Consider the following 19264-nt stretch of genomic DNA (forward strand, 5'->3'; position numbering starts at 1 on the left):
ACCCCCCCACTTTTTTCAAAAGGTGGCGCTACTGAGCCCCTCCACCACGCCCATTTCTATGGCTTTGTCCATGTCTACTGGTTGACAATATTGATGTGTGTGTCGAGTTTCATGCAATTTGAAGCATGTTAAGAGCCTCAAAAACACTCAAGAATATTATTACAGTTTGACCTGTTGCCATGGCAACAATATTTCAAATATCAAAAATCCTGTCATAGGTCTACATCTGCTGTGTATTGACATTACACTGATGAAGTTTGAAGCAAATCAGGTAAAAATAAGAGGGTGATCTCAAAGCATTTTAAAAGTGATACACTTCTTGCTGCCATTTGGTGGCGCTATAACTTTGACTCACAATAGTTACATCCATGTGATCAGACTACTACAACCAACACACTCCTGAAGTTTCATAAACATCAATCAATGTATGCAGAAGTTATAACACATTTCCTGTTTCCCTTTTCTCGCCATAAATTCGTTGCCTCGCCACGGCCAAACCGTTTGAGATATCCAAAATCCGTTTGCAATTAAACAACTTCAATGTGTTCGCAACAAGTTAAAAAAAGCTTGGTGTAAATTGGATAAACCCTGTAGGAGTAGTAGTATAAAATTCATAGCCTGTTTTTTCAAAAAATTAACATTCAAACCAAAATAGCTGACTTCCTGTTGGTCGGAGCTAATGAATGTAAATTAGAAAATTGTCCGGCTTGATGAGAATAATATGTGTACCGAGTTTGGTGACTGTAGGAAAAACTAACCCCCACTTTTGTCAAAAGGTGGCGCTACTGAGCCCCTCCACCACGCCCATTTCTATGGCTTTGTCCATGTCTACTGGTTGACAATATTGATGTGTGTGTCGAGTTTCATGCAATTTGAAGCATGTTAAGAGCCTCAAAAACACTCAAGAATATTATTACAGTTTGACCTGTTGCCATGGCAACAATATTTCAAATATCAAAAATCCTGTCATAGGTCTACATCTGCTGTGTATTGACATTACACTGATGAAGTTTGAAGCAAATCAGGTAAAAATAAGAGGGTGATCTCAAAACATTTCAAAAAGTGATACACTTCCTGCTGCCAGTTGGTGGCGCTATAACTTTGACTCACAATAGTCACATCCATGTGATCAGACTCCTATAACGAACACACTCGTGAAGTTTCATAAAGATCAATATATGTATTAAGACGTTATAACACATTTCCTGTTTCCTTTTTCTCGCCATAAATTCGTTGCCTCGCCACGGCCAAACCGTTCGAGATATCAAAAATCCCCTGGCAATTTTTAATCATCAGTGTCTTGACTTCATGCTGACCGAGTTTGGTGGCGATTGGATTAATCGTCTAGGAGGAGTATATCAAATTCCAGAGCATGCGTTTTTCAAACAACCCTTAATAGCTGACTTCCTGTTGGCGTGGCGATTAACTTAGAGCGCGAAAGTTGTTCGGCCCAATGAGGTCTATATGTGTACCGAGTTTCATACTAATACGTGCAAGCATGTTTAATATATGGACCAAATTTTCAGACTTTTTTTCAAGGGGGCGCTGTCGAGCCCCCTGCCACGCCCGGGTACCAGCCTCTCCGGCGTCCTAATGGCCGCGGATTCCAATGTGTGTGCCAATTTTCAAGAGTTTTTGAGCATGTTAAGGCCCCCAAAAAGCCCCGGAAGACGGAAAAAAAAAAAAAAAAAATATATATATATATATATAGCTGCGAGCAGCGATGGCGGGCCCAAGCCCGGTGGCACCGCCACCCCGGTGGCTTCAGGGCAACTGTGCACAGCGGGCAATAGGCACTTAAAACGGTTAAACATCAAAGGACTATGTCAAATTCACTCCACATTTACTGCACTACAAGGTGCCGTTATAGAGCCCCTCCTCCCTGCCCATTTTCAAAGGATTACATGTGCCAAGTTTTAACATTATTCTGATAAATTTTGAAGCAAATCAGGTAAAAATAAGAGGGTGATCTCAATGTATGCTGAAAGTGACACATTTTCTGCTTCCAGTTGGTGGCGCTATGACTTTGAATCACAATAGTCAAATCCATGTTATCAGCCTTGTACAACGAAGACTAAGCCAAAGTTTCATCAAAATCAATTAATGTATGCAGAAGTTATAACACTTTGTTTCCCTTTTCTTGCCATAAATTCGTTGCCTCGCCACGGCCAAACCGTTTGAGATATCCAAAATCCGTTTGCAATTAAACAACTTCAATGTGTTAGCAACAAGTTAAAAAAAGCTTGGTGTAAATTGGATAAACCCTGTAGGAGGAGTAGTATAAAATTCATAGCCTGTTTTTAAAAAAAATTAACATTCAAACCAAAATAGCTGACTTCCTGTTGGTCGGAGCTAATGAATGTAAATTAGAAAATTGTCCAGCTTGATGAGAATAATATGTGTACCGAGTTTGGTGACTGTAGGAAAAACTAACCCCCACTTTTGTCAAAAGGTGGCGCTACTGAGCCCCTCCACCACGCCCATTTCTATGGCTTTGTCCATGTCTACTGGTTGACAATATTGATGTGTGTGTCGAGTTTCATGCAATTTGAAGCATGTTAAGAGCCTCAAAAACACTCAAGAATATTATTACAGTTTGACCTGTTGCCATGGCAACAATATTTCAAATATCAAAAATCCTGTCATAGGTCTACATCTGCTGTGTATTGACATTACACTGATGAAGTTTGAAGCAAATCAGGTAAAAATAAGAGGGTGATCTCAAAGCATTTTAAAAGTGATACACTTCTTGCTGCCATTTGGTGGCGCTATAACTTTGACTCACAATAGTTACATCCATGTGATCAGACTACTACAACCAACACACTCCTGAAGTTTCATAAACATCAATCAATGTATGCAGAAGTTATAACACATTTCCTGTTTCCCTTTTCTCGCCATAAATTCGTTGCCTCGCCACGGCCAAACCGTTTGAGATATCCAAAATCCGTTTGCAATTAAACAACTTCAATGTGTTCGCAACAAGTTAAAAAAAGCTTGGTGTAAATTGGATAAACCCTGTAGGAGTAGTAGTATAAAATTCATAGCCTGTTTTTTCAAAAAATTAACATTCAAACCAAAATAGCTGACTTCCTGTTGGTCGGAGCTAATGAATGTAAATTAGAAAATTGTCCGGCTTGATGAGAATAATATGTGTACCGAGTTTGGTGACTGTAGGAAAAACTAACCCCCACTTTTGTCAAAAGGTGGCGCTACTGAGCCCCTCCACCACGCCCATTTCTATGGCTTTGTCCATGTCTACTGGTTGACAATATTGATGTGTGTGTCGAGTTTCATGCAATTTGAAGCATGTTAAGAGCCTCAAAAACACTCAAGAATTATTACAGTTTGACCTGTTGCCATGGCAACAATATTTCAAATATCAAAAATCCTGTCATAGGTCTACATCTGCTGTGTATTGACATTACACTGATGAAGTTTGAAGCAAATCAGGTAAAAATAAGAGGGTGATCTCAAAACATTTCAAAAAGTGATACACTTCCTGCTGCCAGTTGGTGGCGCTATAACTTTGACTCACAATAGTCACATCCATGTGATCAGACTCCTATAACGAACACACTCGTGAAGTTTCATAAAGATCAATATATGTATTAAGACGTTATAACACATTTCCTGTTTCCTTTTTCTCGCCATAAATTCGTTGCCTCGCCACGGCCAAACCGTTCGAGATATCAAAAATCCCCTGGCAATTTTTAATCATCAGTGTCTTGACTTCATGCTGACCGAGTTTGGTGGCGATTGGATTAATCGTCTAGGAGGAGTATATCAAATTCCAGAGCATGCGTTTTTCAAACAACCCTTAATAGCTGACTTCCTGTTGGCGTGGCGATTAACTTAGAGCGCGAAAGTTGTTCGGCCCGATGAGGTCTATATGTGTACCGAGTTTCATACTAATACGTGCAAGCATGTTTAATATATGGACCAAATTTTCAGACTTTTTTCAAGGGGGCGCTGTCGAGCCCCCCTGCCACGCCCGGGTACCAGCCTCTCCGGCGTCCTAATGGCCGCGGATTCCAATGTGTGTGCCAATTTTCAAGAGTTTTTGAGCATGTTAAGGCCCCCAAAAAGCCCCGGAAGACGAAAAAAAAAATAAAATAAAATAAAATAATAAATATAGCTGCGAGCAGCGATGGCGGGCCCAAGCCCGGTGGCACCGCCACCCCGGTGGCTTCAGGGCAACTGTGCACGGCGGGCAATAGGCACTTAAAACGGTTAAACATCAAAGGACTATGTCAAATTCACTCCACATTTACTGCACTACAAGGTGCCGCTATAGAGCCCCTCCTCCCTGCCCATTTTCAAAGGATTACATGTGCCAAGTTTTAACATTATTCTGATGAATTTTGAAGCAAATCAGGTAAAAATAAGAGGGTGATCTCAATGTATGCTGAAAGTGACACATTTTCTGCTTCCAGTTGGTGGCGCTATGACTTTGAATCACAATAGTCACATCCATGTGATCAGCCTTGTACAACGAAGACTAAGCCAAAGTTTCATCAAAATCAATTAATGTATGCAGAAGTTATAACACTTTGTTTCCCTTTTCTTGCCATAAATTCGTTGCCTCGCCACGGCCAAACCGTTTGAGATATCCAAAATCCGTTTGCAATTAAACAACTTCAATGTGTTAGCAACAAGTTAAAAAAGCTTGGTGTAAATTGGATAAACCCTGTAGGAGTAGTAGTATAAAATTCATAGCCTGTTTTTTCAAAAAATTAACATTCAAACAAAAATAGCCGACTTCCTGTTGGTCGGAGCTAATGAATGTAAATTAGAAAATTGTCCGGCTTGATGAGATCAATATATGTACCGAGTTTGGTGACTGTAGGAAAAACTAACCCCCACTTTTGTCAAAAGGTGGCGCTACTGAGCCCCTCCACCACGCCCATTTCTATGGCTTTGTCCATGTCTACTGATTGACAATATTGATGTGTGTGTCGAGTTTCATGCAAATTGAAGCATGTTAAGAGCCTCAAAAACACTCAAGAATATTATTACAGTTTGACCTGTTGCCATGGCAACGATATTTCAAATATCAAAAATCCTGTCATAGGTCTACATCTGCTGTGTATTGACATTACACTGATGAAGTTTGAAGCAAATCAGGTAAAAATAAGAGGGTGATCTCAAAGCATTTTAAAAGTGATACACTTCTTGCTGCCATTTGGTGGCGCTATAACTTTGACTCACAATAGTTACATCCATGTGATCAGACTACTACAACCAACACACTCCTGAAGTTTCATAAACATCAATCAATGTATGCAGAAGTTATAACACATTTCCTGTTTCCCTTTTCTCGCCATAAATTCGTTGCCTCGCCACGGCCAAACCGTTTGAGATATCCAAAATCCGTTTGCATTTAAACAACTTCAATGTGTTCGCAACAAGTTAAAAAAAGCTTGGTGTAAATTGGATAAACCCTGTAGGAGTAGTAGTATAAAATTCATAGCCTGTTTTTTCAAAAAATTAACATTCAAACCAAAATAGCTGACTTCCTGTTGGTCGGAGCTAATGAATGTAAATTAGAAAATTGTCCGGCTTGATGATAATAATATGTGTACCGAGTTTGGTGACTGTAGGAAAAACTAACCCCCACTTTTGTCAAAAGGTGGCGCTACTGAGCCCCTCCACCACGCCCATTTCTATGGCTTTGTCCATGTCTACTGGTTGACAATATTGATGTGTGTGTCGAGTTTCATGCAATTTGAAGCATGTTAAGAGCCTCAAAAACACTCAAGAATATTATTACAGTTTGACCTGTTGCCATGGCAACAATATTTCAAATATCAAAAATCCTGTCATAGGTCTACATCTGCTGTGTATTGACATTACACTGATGAAGTTTGAAGCAAATCAGGTAAAAATAAGAGGGTGATCTCAAAACATTTCAAAAAGTGATACACTTCCTGCTGCCAGTTGGTGGCGCTATAACTTTGACTCACAATAGTCACATCCATGTGATCAGACTCCTATAACGAACACACTCGTGAAGTTTCATAAAGATCAATATATGTATTAAGACGTTATAACACATTTCCTGTTTCCTTTTTCTCGCCATAAATTCGTTGCCTCGCCACGGCCAAACCGTTCGAGATATCAAAAATCCCCTGGCAATTTTTAATCATCAGTGTCTTGACTTCATGCTGACCGAGTTTGGTGGCGATCGGATTAATCGTCTAGGAGGAGTATATCAAATTCCAGAGCATGCGTTTTTCAAACAACCCTTAATAGCTGACTTCCTGTTGGCGTGGCGATAAACTTAGAGCGCGAAAGTTGTTCGGCCCGATGAGGTCTATATGTGTACCGAGTTTCATACTAATACGTGCAAGCATGTTTAATATATGGACCAAATTTTCAGACTTTTTTCAAGGGGGCGCTGTCGAGCCCCCCTGCCACGCCCGGGTACCAGCCTCTCCGGCGTCCTAATGGCCGCGGATTCCAATGTGTGTGCCAATTTTCAAGAGTTTTTGAGCATGTTAAGGCCCCCAAAAAGCCCCGGAAGACGAAAAAAAAAGAAAATAAAATAAAATAATAAATATAGCTGCGAGCAGCGATGGCGGGCCCAAGCCCGGTGGCACCGCCACCCCGGTGGCTTCAGGGCAACTGTGCACGGCGGGCAATAGGCACTTAAAACGGTTAAACATCAAAGGACTATGTCAAATTCACTCCACATTTACTGCACTACAAGGTGCCGCTATAGAGCCCCTCCTCCCTGCCCATTTTCAAAGGATTACATGTGCCAAGTTTTAACATTATTCTGATGAATTTTGAAGCAAATCAGGTAAAAATAAGAGGGTGATCTCAATGTATGCTGAAAGTGACACATTTTCTGCTTCCAGTTGGTGGCGCTATGACTTTGAATCACAATAGTCACATCCATGTGATCAGCCTTGTACAACGAAGACTAAGCCAAAGTTTCATCAAAATCAATTAATGTATGCAGAAGTTATAACACTTTGTTTCCCTTTTCTTGCCATAAATTCGTTGCCTCGCCACGGCCAAACCGTTTGAGATATCCAAAATCCGTTTGCAATTAAACAACTTCAATGTGTTAGCAACAAGTTAAAAAAAGCTTGGTGTAAATTGGATAAACCCTGTAGGAGTAGTAGTATAAAATTCATAGCCTGTTTTTTCAAAAAATTAACATTCAAACAAAAATAGCCGACTTCCTGTTGGTCGGAGCTAATGAATGTAAATTAGAAAATTGTCCGGCTTGATGAGATCAATATATGTACCGAGTTTGGTGACTGTAGGAAAAACTAACCCCCCCACTTTTGTCAAAAGGTGGCGCTACTGAGCCCCTCCACCACGCCCATTTCTATGGCTTTGTCCATGTCTACTGATTGACAATATTGATGTGTGTGTCGAGTTTCATGCAAATTGAAGCATGTTAAGAGCCTCAAAAACACTCAAGAATATTATTACAGTTTGACCTGTCGCCATGGCAACGATATTTCAAATATCAAAAATCCTGTCATAGGTCTACATCTGCTGTGTATTGACATTACACTGATGAAGTTTGAAGCAAATCAGGTAAAAATAAGAGGGTGATCTCAAAGCATTTTAAAAGTGATACACTTCTTGCTGCCATTTGGTGGCGCTATAACTTTGACTCACAATAGTTACATCCATGTGATCAGACTACTACAACCAACACACTCCTGAAGTTTCATAAACATCAATCAATGTATGCAGAAGTTATAACACATTTCCTGTTTCCCTTTTCTCGCCATAAATTCGTTGCCTCGCCACAGCCAAACCGTTTGAGATATCCAAAATCCGTTTGCAATTAAACAACTTCAATGTGTTAGCAACAAGTTAAAAAAAGCTTGGTGTAAATTGGATAAACCCTGTAGGAGTAGTAGTATAAAATTCATAGCCTGTTTCTTCAAAAAATTAACATTCAAACCAAAATAGCTGACTTCCTGTTGGTCGGAGCTAATGAATGTAAATTAGAAAATTGTCCGGCTTGATGAGAATAATATGTGTACCGAGTTTGGTGACTGTAGGAAAAACTAACCCCCACTTTTGTCAAAAGGTGGCGCTACTGAGCCCCTCCACCACGCCCATTTCTATGGCTTTGTCCATGTCTACTGGTTGACAATATTGATGTGTGTGTCGAGTTTCATGCAATTTGAAGCATGTTAAGAGCCTCAAAAACACTCAAGAATATTATTACAGTTTGACCTGTTGCCATGGCAACAATATTTCAAATATCAAAAATCCTGTCATAGGTCTACACCTGCTGTGTATTGACATTACACTGATGAAGTTTGAAGCAAATCAGGTAAAAATAAGAGGGTGATCTCAAAGCATTTTAAAAGTGATACACTTCTTGCTGCCATTTGGTGGCGCTATAACTTTGACTCACAATAGTTACATCCATGTGATCAGACTACTACAACCAACACACTCCTGAAGTTTCATAAACATCAATCAATGTATGCAGAAGTTATAACACATTTCCTGTTTCCCTTTTCTCGCCATAAATTCGTTGCCTCGCCACGGCCAAACCGTTTGAGATATCCAAAATCCGTTTGCATTTAAACAACTTCAATGTGTTCGCAACAAGTTAAAATAAGCTTGGTGTAAATAGGATAAACCCTGTAGGAGTAGTAGTATAAAATTCATAGCCTGTTTTTTCAAAAAATTAACATTCAAACCAAAATAGCTGACTTCCTGTTGGTCGGAGCTAATGAATGTAAATTAGAAAATTGTCCGGCTTGATGAGAATAATATGTGTACCGAGTTTGGTGACTGTAGGAAAAACTAACCCCCCCACTTTTGTCAAAAGGTGGCGCTACTGAGCCCCTCCACCACGCCCATTTCTATGGCTTTGTCCATGTCTACTGGTTGACAATATTGATGTGTGTGTCGAGTTTCATGCAATTTGAAGCATGTTAAGAGCCTCAAAAACACTCAAGAATATTATTACAGTTTGACCTGTTGCCATGGCAACAATATTTCAAATATCAAAAATCCTGTCATAGGTCTACATCTGCTGTGTATTGACATTACACTGATGAAGTTTGAAGCAAATCAGGTAAAAATAAGAGGGTGATCTCAAAACATTTCAAAAAGTGATACACTTCCTGCTGCCAGTTGGTGGCGCTATAACTTTGACTCACAATAGTCACATCCATGTGATCAGACTCCTATAACGAACACACTCGTGAAGTTTCATAAAGATCAATATATGTATTAAGACGTTATAACACATTTCCTGTTTCCTTTTTCTCGCCATAAATTCGTTGCCTCGCCACGGCCAAACCGTTCGAGATATCAAAAATCCCCTGGCAATTTTTAATCATCAGTGTCTTGACTTCATGCTGACCGAGTTTGGTGGCGATCGGATTAATCGTCTAAGAGGAGTATATCAAATTCCAGAGCATGCGTTTTTCAAACAACCCTTAATAGCTGACTTCCTGTTGGCGTGGCGATTAACTTAGAGCGCGAAAGTTGTTCGGCCCGATGAGGTCTATATGTGTACCGAGTTTCATACTAATACGTGCAAGCATGTTTAATATATGGACCAAATTTTCAGACTTTTTTCAAGGGGGCGCTGTCGAGCCCCCCTGCCACGCCCGGGTACCAGCCTCTCCGGCGTCCTAATGGCCGCGGATTCCAATGTGTGTGCCAATTTTCAAGAGTTTTTGAGCATGTTAAGGCCCCCAAAAAGCCCCGGAAGACGGAAAAAAAAAAAAAATAAATAAAAAAAAAAAAATAATAATAATAATCCTTAGAAGAACAAGAGGGCCCTGCGCGCTTAATTCGCTTGGGCCCTAATAATCCTTAGAAGAACAAGAGGGCCCTGCGCGAATTTTCGCTTGGGCCCTAATAATCCTTAGAAGAACAAGAGGGCCCTGCGCGAATTTTCACTTGGGCCCTAACAAGACACCTGCTTTCAGCTGAAACTGCAATGTTTGAAAGGCACAAGGCTGAAATCTATTCTGTTTTGAATGTGTGGTTCACAGTTTTGACAGCAGTGTGTTAGCATTTGAACAAAGTGCTGTAAATCCACAGTGTTGTGCAGGTTGTGGTTAAAGTCATGGGATAAGTGTTTAGAGTTTTGAAAACTGTGTTCAAGCAATGAAAAACGAACTAGAGTTTGGTCCACATGAACTGCTGCTGTGCAGACTGTAGTTAGAGTTTTGCACATGTGACTCCAGTTGTGCCCACTGTCGTTTAGCAATCGAAAAAAACTGTAAATCTAAATTTAATTACATGTAAACTGTTTAGTTAAAGAAAAATTCTAGGAGTTATTGAGACTTGCCAATAGCACGCTAAACTAAACTTCAAAACACAAATGGTTTTGTTTGGAACATGCTGCGGCTCTTAATCACAAGTGCTATTGGCTATTCCCAATACCAGGTCATTTGGCTGTATTAATCACTTCTTTAAATCTTTGTATTTATTTGTAATCATAATAGCCATCAGCTATTAATTTTATTAGTATTATTTCTTTCATCTGTGATTTATTTACATTTTTCCTTTCTCCTCATGTGGTTTAATTTCCCCAATAGGACCACATATATCTAGACATACCTTTCTTCTTGATTTTGTTAATTTAAAACAGTTGCTTCAATTTTATGAGCCAGTTACAAAAGTAATCTGAATGATTGCTATGGCATAATTTTGAGCACCACTAACGAACACAATCCAATGGGAAGCTCTCCTCCTCCTCTCCCTTTCTCTCTTCCATTCGTTCAGAGGTCGAGCCCGTTGTGAGCCATCAGTACGTTCAGATAAATAATTTGACATTAAGAACCATCTTAAGTCATTTATTAAACCTAGCTGTATTTTATACACCTGGCTGCTCACTGTGCCTTTAGCCCTAAATTCTGTTTGACCTTGCAGTAGTCTCTTGCCCTTACTCTCACCACAAGCGTGCCTAAATGTTGCAGATGCTCAGCCTAACTGCCCAGATGGCAGACCGAAAGGACTGGCTAGGTGTGGTGAGGAACACCCTCCTAAACAGGGCCGCTGATCACTTACAGCACCAGAGCCAAAAGCAACTGGACAAAGATGGAAGAGAAGTAAAGGCAGATGACTCAAACCAGGGGTATGATCACGATGATCTGACTGAAGTCAACTTCTTCCTGGCCCACAACCTCACTGGTTTGAAACAGGAGGTTAACACCCTCCAACTCCAGATCACAGAGACTCACAATGAGCTGACGCATGCTAAAAGCCACATAGACCAGCTATTTCCCCTTTGAGTTAATTCGCTACAATAGACAGAAAATTAAATATTGTTATATAGCTCACCACGTTTAGTCTTATTGTTTAAATCTAATTTTCTTGATTTTTTTACGAGTACCATGCTTCACCATGCTTCAGAGAAAAACACTATTTTGTGAAGTAGCTAACATGGCATAATCAGATGCAGCTTTATTTTTTGTAACAGTAATACAGCATTTTCTGTATAAAATGTTTTAAAATAATTGCATGCCATTTATCAACACAAGCCATCCAGTATTTATTAATGATATTCTAAAATATTATCTTATTACAGTGTGCAACAGTGTCTCACAGCAGCCGCCGAGCGAACACACAGAGTAACGTTATAACATAATTTTCAACACACTCAAATGTATCTAATATGATAAACAGAACTGTGTTACCTCATACTCATGACTGGAAAAGTGGAAATGGTGCCGGTGACTGTGGCATAATAAAAGTTCCTCTGCTCTTGAGGTGTGTGTTGTGCAATCACTCCAGCGGCCTCGTTCAGCTCCCACAACACTCGGTCCTGCTCTGCTTCATACTACAGTAATGTTAATAATCTCATCCATGAACATTCTTACCGAATTCTTCCCGAGTCCTATCCCAATTCTTTTCCACTGGCCATTGAGGTGAAGACCACGTCCCAAGATTCCACGCTCAAACTTGCCGTCATAAAGCTAAGCCTTTGTTTTGAATAGTCCTCTAGCGACCTCTAGTTAACAGGAAATGTTACATATTGCACCTTTAATAATTTCTTATGAAACATTTATAGTCATCAAGCAATTATTTAAGACAAACTAATAAAATACCAACAAAAGATAAGAATTTAATAAAATAATAAAATAAAATTTTTAAATATATATATATTTTTTTAAATTGGTCCTACTGTCACGGCTACACAACCTGCACCTTCAGACACGGACACTTACGCCACACCCACTCGTTCACAATCACCGGAATACTGAACACCTGTGCATCATCACCAGAGCCACATATAAGCACACCAGTCCCATTCACTCATTGTCTGGTCTTGCACCGATCCCTACACGTCACTCGACCTCGTCTTACCTGGACATTGTACCTACCTGTTGTCTTCATCTCCAGTCCTAAGTCCCCCCTCATCATCTGTGTCTTCATCGTCATCTGCCAAGGAAAGTTATCATTGCTATACCTTTTGTCTGTTCTACGTGTCAAGATTCTCTACCTGTGTCATCACCTGTGTCTGAAACCTCTGTCAATAAACACTGTTGCACTTACCTCATCTGTGTCCTCGTCTGTGTCTGACAGAAGACCAGACCTGATGCAGAGCTCTTCAGGCTCAGGCGGGGACCGCACCACGGATCCCTTCCTGGCACTGGTCAACGCTGTACGGTCCTCACTCCTTCAAAATACCACAACCACCGCACCGTCATCATCAACACCTACTCCACCGCTCACTTCTTCAGCTGCCCCTGCGAGTCCCACCCTCGCCTATATCAGCGGCTGGAATGAAACCGCTCTCCTCACAGCTTTTCGCCATGGATTGCGCGAAGAAGTTCAACAACTGATCGTAGTCTATGAAGATTCCCTGGGATTAGAGAGTTTGATCCAAAAGACTATCCGGGTCTCCCAACGTCTCCCTGCTTGCAGTCACACCGCTCCCGCTGTAAATCCTCCGCCCGTCTCACCATCTGCCGCGCCTCCAGCACCTGAACCCATGCAAGTTGACACATACCATCTCACCACCTCAGAACGACAACGCCGCATCAACTTACGGTTGTGCCTGTATTGTGGGGGTGATGGACATCAACTACCCACCTGTCCAGTTCGACCTCCTCGTCCAGCGGTGAGTACCATTCAATTACCTCCTCAAACAGCACGTTTAACTAAGACCTGGGTGAACCTAAGACATTGTCAATCTTCTGTTTCAGTACAAGCCCTCGTTGACTCCGGGTCGGCGGGGAACTTCATCAGCCAACAAACCCTCAATCAACTGAATGCCAAACGTCAACGTAGCCCCGTCGACCTGAAAATAACTACCATACAAGGAAAATCGCTGGGCCGAGGTCATGTCCGTTACTTCTCCCCCACACTCATCCTTCGCGTCGGTCACTTGCATGTGGAGGACATCACATTTATGGTGCTGGAGGAGTCAACCGCTGACATTATCCTGGGACGCCCATGGTTAAACCAACACCAACCTTACATCCATTGGTCAAATGGTGAAATCCTCAAGTGGGGTAAGAACTGCCATGAAAACTGCATTACCTTACCAGTAAGAGTTCTTCAATCATCTTCTTCATCCAGAAAACCACCACTGCCGATCCAATCTACCTCAGTCGAAAGTCCAGAAACCCAAGTCCAAGTAACCATTCCTCCAGCTTATCGGGCGTTCCAGGATGTCTTCAGTAAGCGGTTGGCAACCCAACTTCCACCTCATCGGCCATGGGACTGCACCATCGACCTCCTGCCTGGGGCTACATTACCTAAGGGAAGAGTATACCCATTGTCCATCCCGGAGCAGAAGGCCATGGAGGAGTACGTCCAAGAAGCTCTTCAGCAGGAGTTCATACGACCATCGACTTCCCCTGCCGCGTCGAGTTTCTTCTTCGTGGCCAAGAAGGACGGAGGCTTGCGGCCGTGTATTGACTATCGCCATCTCAATTCACAGACAGTTAAGTTCAGCTATCCCCTTCCTCTGGTCCCAGCTGCCCTGGAACAATTACGTGGAGCCACCATTTTCTCAAAACTGGACTTGAGGAGTGCCTACAACCTAGAGTGCCTAGATAGCGTTCATCACCCCGTCCGGGCACTACGAATATCAGGTGATGCCGTATGGGTTGTCCAATAGTCCGTCTGTGTTACAGAATTATATGAATGAAGTTTTCCGAGATTACCTGAACAAGTTCGTCATTGTATATATCGACGACATTCTCATCTATTCTCATCGTTATGAAGACCATGTGAACCATGTCAAACTCGTCCTCCAGAAGCTCCGTGAACACCAACTCTACCTCAAACTGGAAAAATGCAAATTCCACACCTCCTCAGTCCAGTTCCTGGGTTATGTCATCGATTCCAATGGTGTGAAGATGGACCAGGGGAAGGTGTAAGCCATCACTCACTGGAAGCAACCCAACACCATCAAGGAGCTTCAGAGGTTCCTGGGCTTTGCTAATTTCTACCGCCGTTTCATTAACAACTACAGCATGCTCAGTTCACCACTCACCTCTCTTCTCCGTAACTGGCCCAAGTCTCTGTCCTGGAACCCCACGGCCACGAACACCTTCCATCAGTTGAAACTCTCCTTCAAGTCCGCTCCGATTCTGGTCCATCCCGATCCAAACCGTCAGTTCATCGTCGAGGTAGATGCCTCTTCCACTGGGGTCGGAGCGGTACTGTCCCAGCGGCAGGGGGATCCTCCACGACTCCATCCATGCGCCTTCTATTCCAAGAAGCTATCCCCGGCGGAGCAGAATTACGGCATTGGCAATCGTGAGCTCCTGGCGATCAAGCTCGCATTGGAGGAGTGGCGACATTGGCTGGAGGGAGCAAAGGAACCGTTTGAAGTCATGACTGACCACCGCAACCTTGAATATCTACGAGACGCAAAAAGACTCAACCATCGCCAAGCCCGATGGGCCTTATTCTTCACCAGATTCAACTTCAAAGTCACCTACCGTCCAGGCAATCAAAACAACCGTGCTGATGCTCTATCTCGTCTTCATCAAGCAGATCCCGATCCTGAACCTCCAGAGCCTATCCTCCCTCCAGCTATGATCGTAAACCCTATCCAGTGGACCATCAACCAACAGATCCAACAAGAGAACCTCCTCCAACCTGCTCCGCCGGGAGGTCCAGAGGGTAGGATGTATGTACCACCTCTGCACCGTACCACCCTCTTGGACTTAGCTCACTCATCTCCGGGCTCTGGACACCCAGGCAGGAGAAGGACCCTCTCGCTCCTTCAACAACGTTACTGGCTACCATCCATGCTTCAGGACATCTCTCGGTACATCAAGGGTTGCTCAGTCTGTGCCATTGCGGATACCCCTAGGAGATTACCTGAAGGAAAGCTTGTGCCTCTGCCCATCCCAGAACGACCCTGGACCCACATTGGAATAGACTTTATGACAGATCTTCCTTCCTCACAGTGTCTCGTCGTGGTGGATAGATTCTCGAAATCCTGTAAGCTCATTCCTCTCAAAGGACTACCTACGGCCTTCGAAACAGCAGAGGCACTCTTTCACAACGTCTTCCGCCACTTTGGCCTACCTGAAGACATCATTTCTGACCGCGGGCCACAGTTCATCTCCCGGGTCTGGACCGCATTCTTCCGCCTCCTAGGGGTATCCGTCAGCCTCTCGTCAGGATGCCACCCTCAGACCAACGGCCAGACTGAGTGGAAAATCCAGGAAGTCGGGAGATTCCTGAGGGTCTACTGTCACCGTAACCAGGACTGTTGGAGCCAGTATCTGCCCTGGGCCGAAAACGCCCAGAATTTCCTCCAGCAGTCCACCACAGGGCTCACCCCGTTCCAGTGTGTGTTAGGATACCAACCTCCCTTGTTTCCATGGTCGGGTGAGCCCTCGGAGATCCCAGCGGTAGATCACTGGTTCCGACAGAGCGAGGGGGTTTGGGACTCAGCTCACGTGCACCTCCAGCAGGCAGTTCGGAGGCACAAGGAGCAAGCTGACGCCCGCCGACGACCCACTCCTCAATATCAACCAGGACAGCAAGTCTGGCTCTCCACTCGGGACATCCGCCTCCGACTGCCTTGCCGTAAGCTGAGTCCCCGGTATATCGGACCATTAACCATCGAAAGGCAACTGAATGAAGTGACCTACCGTCTCCAACTCCCAGCACAGTACCGCATCTCACCATCCTTCCATGTGTCACTTCTCAAACCCTTCACTGACCCTTTGTCTCCTCCTTCCACAGAGCCTGGTGATGATGCAGTACCTCCTCCTCCTGCCATTGATGAAGACACCAACATCTACCGGGTGAGAGCTATCCTTGACTCGCGGCGACATGGGTCCCAACTGGAATACCTAGTGGACTGGGAGAACTACGGCCCAGAGGAGCGATGCAGGGTCAACCGCCAGGATATCCTTGACCCCAGTCTACTCACCGATTTCCACCAGGAACATCCCGACCGTCCCGCTCCTCGAAGCCGTGGTAGACCCCGTCGTCGCCGTCGTTCCCAGCCGTCAAGAGCGCCCGTGGAGGAGGGGGTACTGTCACGGCTACACAACCTGCACCTTCAGACACGGACACTTACGCCACGCCCACTCGTTCACAATCACCGGAATACTGAACACCTGTGCATCATCACCAGAGCCACATATAAGCACACCAGTCCCATTCACTCATTGTCTGGTCTTGCACCGATCCCTACACGTCACTCGACCTCGTCTTACCTGGACATTGTACCTACCTATTGTCTTCATCTCCAGTCCTGAGTCCCCCGTCATCATCTGTGTCTTCATCGTCATCTGCCAAGGAAAGTTATCATTGTTATACCTTTTGTCTGTTCTACGTGTCAAGATTCTCTACCTGTGTCATCACCTGTGTCTGAAACCTCTGTCAATAAACACTGTTGCACTTACCTCATCTGTGTCCTCGTCTGTGTCTGACACCTACAAGCAATATAATAGAAAACATCCTTCCAATCAGTCTAGTGACTAACAGCTGAGGTAAACCATTGAGAAATTGAAAAAATAAAGAATGCAGTCAAATGTAAAATAAAACCACTTAAATTTCTCATTATCTTTGATGAAGATAATGATACTGTTAATATTTTATTAAATATAAAGCTAATAAATGTATCCATCTTCAGCAGTGAGTTCTATTCGCGGTTTCTTGACTGTTATCTTAAACATCTCACATCAGCAGCTGGCAGAGATTTAATCCTTGTTACACACTTTTACATTTTTCTGTGTTACACAAACCAACAAACTACATAATAGTGCAAAATGATGGGCACATTGCACATGATAATTGGTGCACACCGATTTACAGAGATGTGACAGTACCGGCAGGAGGGCGCAGTTGGTAGCTTAGGTGTCCTATTCCCGTGAAATTAAGTCGGGCAGCGAAATGATCAGGGCACAGCATCCCATCACATTGACATCCAATGAGGATATGAACTAAAGATCTTATTGTGATTTTGCCATTCTCCTGACCGACCTCTCCTTTTTTTATGATGTTACTGGTACGTGTCATTTTCAGTCTGTCTCACTTCCACTGTAGCTCTACTTCTAAATTCAACTGTGCTCGTTAGATTGCAAAATCGAAAACAAAAATCAATTATGATTACTTGCACAGTCCTAATTGCTTAACTAATTGCTAATTTAGGGTAGCCGTTTGGAAGTTTTTACACCAAGTGTCTGTATCCTTCAGGATGCAAAAACAGATTTAGTGACAGGAAAACCTCACCCTTTATGAGGAATATATGTCTAAAATTAACATCTGTCTTAGGTAACACAAGTTGTCTGTATTTTATCATTTTTCTTGACTTCACGTTCACTACATCAATGTATGTTGATGAAGCACAAAAAAGTTACCACAGTTACTCCCAAATGCTTTTCTATTTTATTCTCAACACACATGATGTTGTGAACAAAATCTTCATGGTTATTTTAGTAGTTGTATTAAAACATCAGATGTGGTTCACTGGATCTACTTTTAATTTAACTGAAACTTTTATTCAAAGCAAATCAAATGTACTGCTGAATTTACATGCCATGCATGTTCAACATGTTCAGCATCTTAAAACATACACTTTCCCTCAGCAGATATAAACGGTTTTCTCTGAGATCTTGAAAAATGTCTGTTTGTCAGCTACTCATTTCTGTATCTGATATGAAGATGTTTTCTCTCAGGTGAGTGCTGAGCAGAAGTCTGTTGGGAGCACGTCTGGAATGCACACTAGTGTGAAAACAAGTCAACTTCTGAAGGTACAAATGTTTCTTCATATCTGTTTGTCCTCACTGGGGGTGTATTTCAAAAATATTACACAATCAAGAATGCTGTTGTTCTGCATATTTGCTCAGGTAATCAGCTGTCCTGATTTTCTGACTGCAAGTAGGAAAAAAACAGAAAGTTAATGTTGATTAACTTACTTTTTAGACACAAGTTACCAGTTACTTTTTGATTTTTTTTTTTTCGCAAACTCTAAAAATTCCAAATTTTCAATTCCATTTTGTTACTGAATCAGTCAGTGGGCTTGTCCCAATACTCACATGTGTGGTCTTGGCCACTTGAGAGTGTGTGCATGTGACATGAAGTAAGTGCACATATATGAATATGGCAGTGTCTTTGATGATGATGTTATTTTGTGGAGTTTTTTCATGATGATCATACAGAGTTTTTTTCTCAATGGCTGAAGCTGACGCTCATATTTCAATGAAAAGGTAACGACTCCGTTTCTCATATTCATAACTCCCGACGCATATTAACAAATAACGGTCACTATACGATGTTGAGTGTAAAATAAAGATTAAAAATTGAAGCTCGAGTCTTAGATCTTTTTAATGATGTATAGTTTGTCAAGGTAATTATATTAAATCTAACAGTAAATTTGAGCTAATTTAAACAAAGATGCTTCGGTACGTCGGCGTGACAGTGCTGGTTACCAGTTTATAGAGTAATGTGATGCCCACTACCTGATTGTGAATGTGAAGAAAACTGAGATGATATTCGATCCAAAGGCAATTGGAGACTATAGCCCTATACATTTTCATAACGTTGCAATCACACAGGTGTCCTCATATAAATATCTTGGTGTTTACTGTTCTTACATGGCATGTTCATGTTGATAATCTGTGTACTTGGTTACAACAAAGATTGTATTTTTTGAGAAGGCTCAGACTATATGGTGTCGGTAGTAAGATTATGATGTTGTTTTATCAAACTGTACTGTAGAATGTGATTAGATATGGAATACACCTTTGGTATGGTAATTTGACAGTACAGTTGAAATCCAGGCTTGGATGTCTTATTCAAACAGCTATGAAGATCATGGGAAGAATAG

General features: G+C 42.3%; 1 protein-coding gene across 6 annotated transcripts in view; it reads left to right on the forward strand.

Moving 5' to 3' along the window:
- mvda (mevalonate (diphospho) decarboxylase a) overlaps positions 1 to 19264 on the forward strand; it is a 180411-nt gene that overhangs the window by 54402 nt on the left and 106745 nt on the right. For 5 of the 6 annotated variants that reach the window (XM_067389059.1, XM_067389060.1, XM_067389058.1 and 2 more), the window contains one exon: positions 18114 to 18188. The exons of the other annotated variant lie outside the window; for it this stretch is intronic. In XM_067389059.1, the coding sequence (XP_067245160.1) occupies positions 18114 to 18188 (75 nt within the window). The remainder of the gene's footprint in view (positions 1 to 18113; positions 18189 to 19264) is intronic. 6 annotated transcript variants of the gene reach the window in all.

Source organism: Chanodichthys erythropterus, chromosome 7 (genome assembly GCF_024489055.1).
Source record: "Chanodichthys erythropterus isolate Z2021 chromosome 7, ASM2448905v1, whole genome shotgun sequence".
NCBI classification, from domain to species: domain Eukaryota; kingdom Metazoa; phylum Chordata; class Actinopteri; order Cypriniformes; family Xenocyprididae; genus Chanodichthys; species Chanodichthys erythropterus.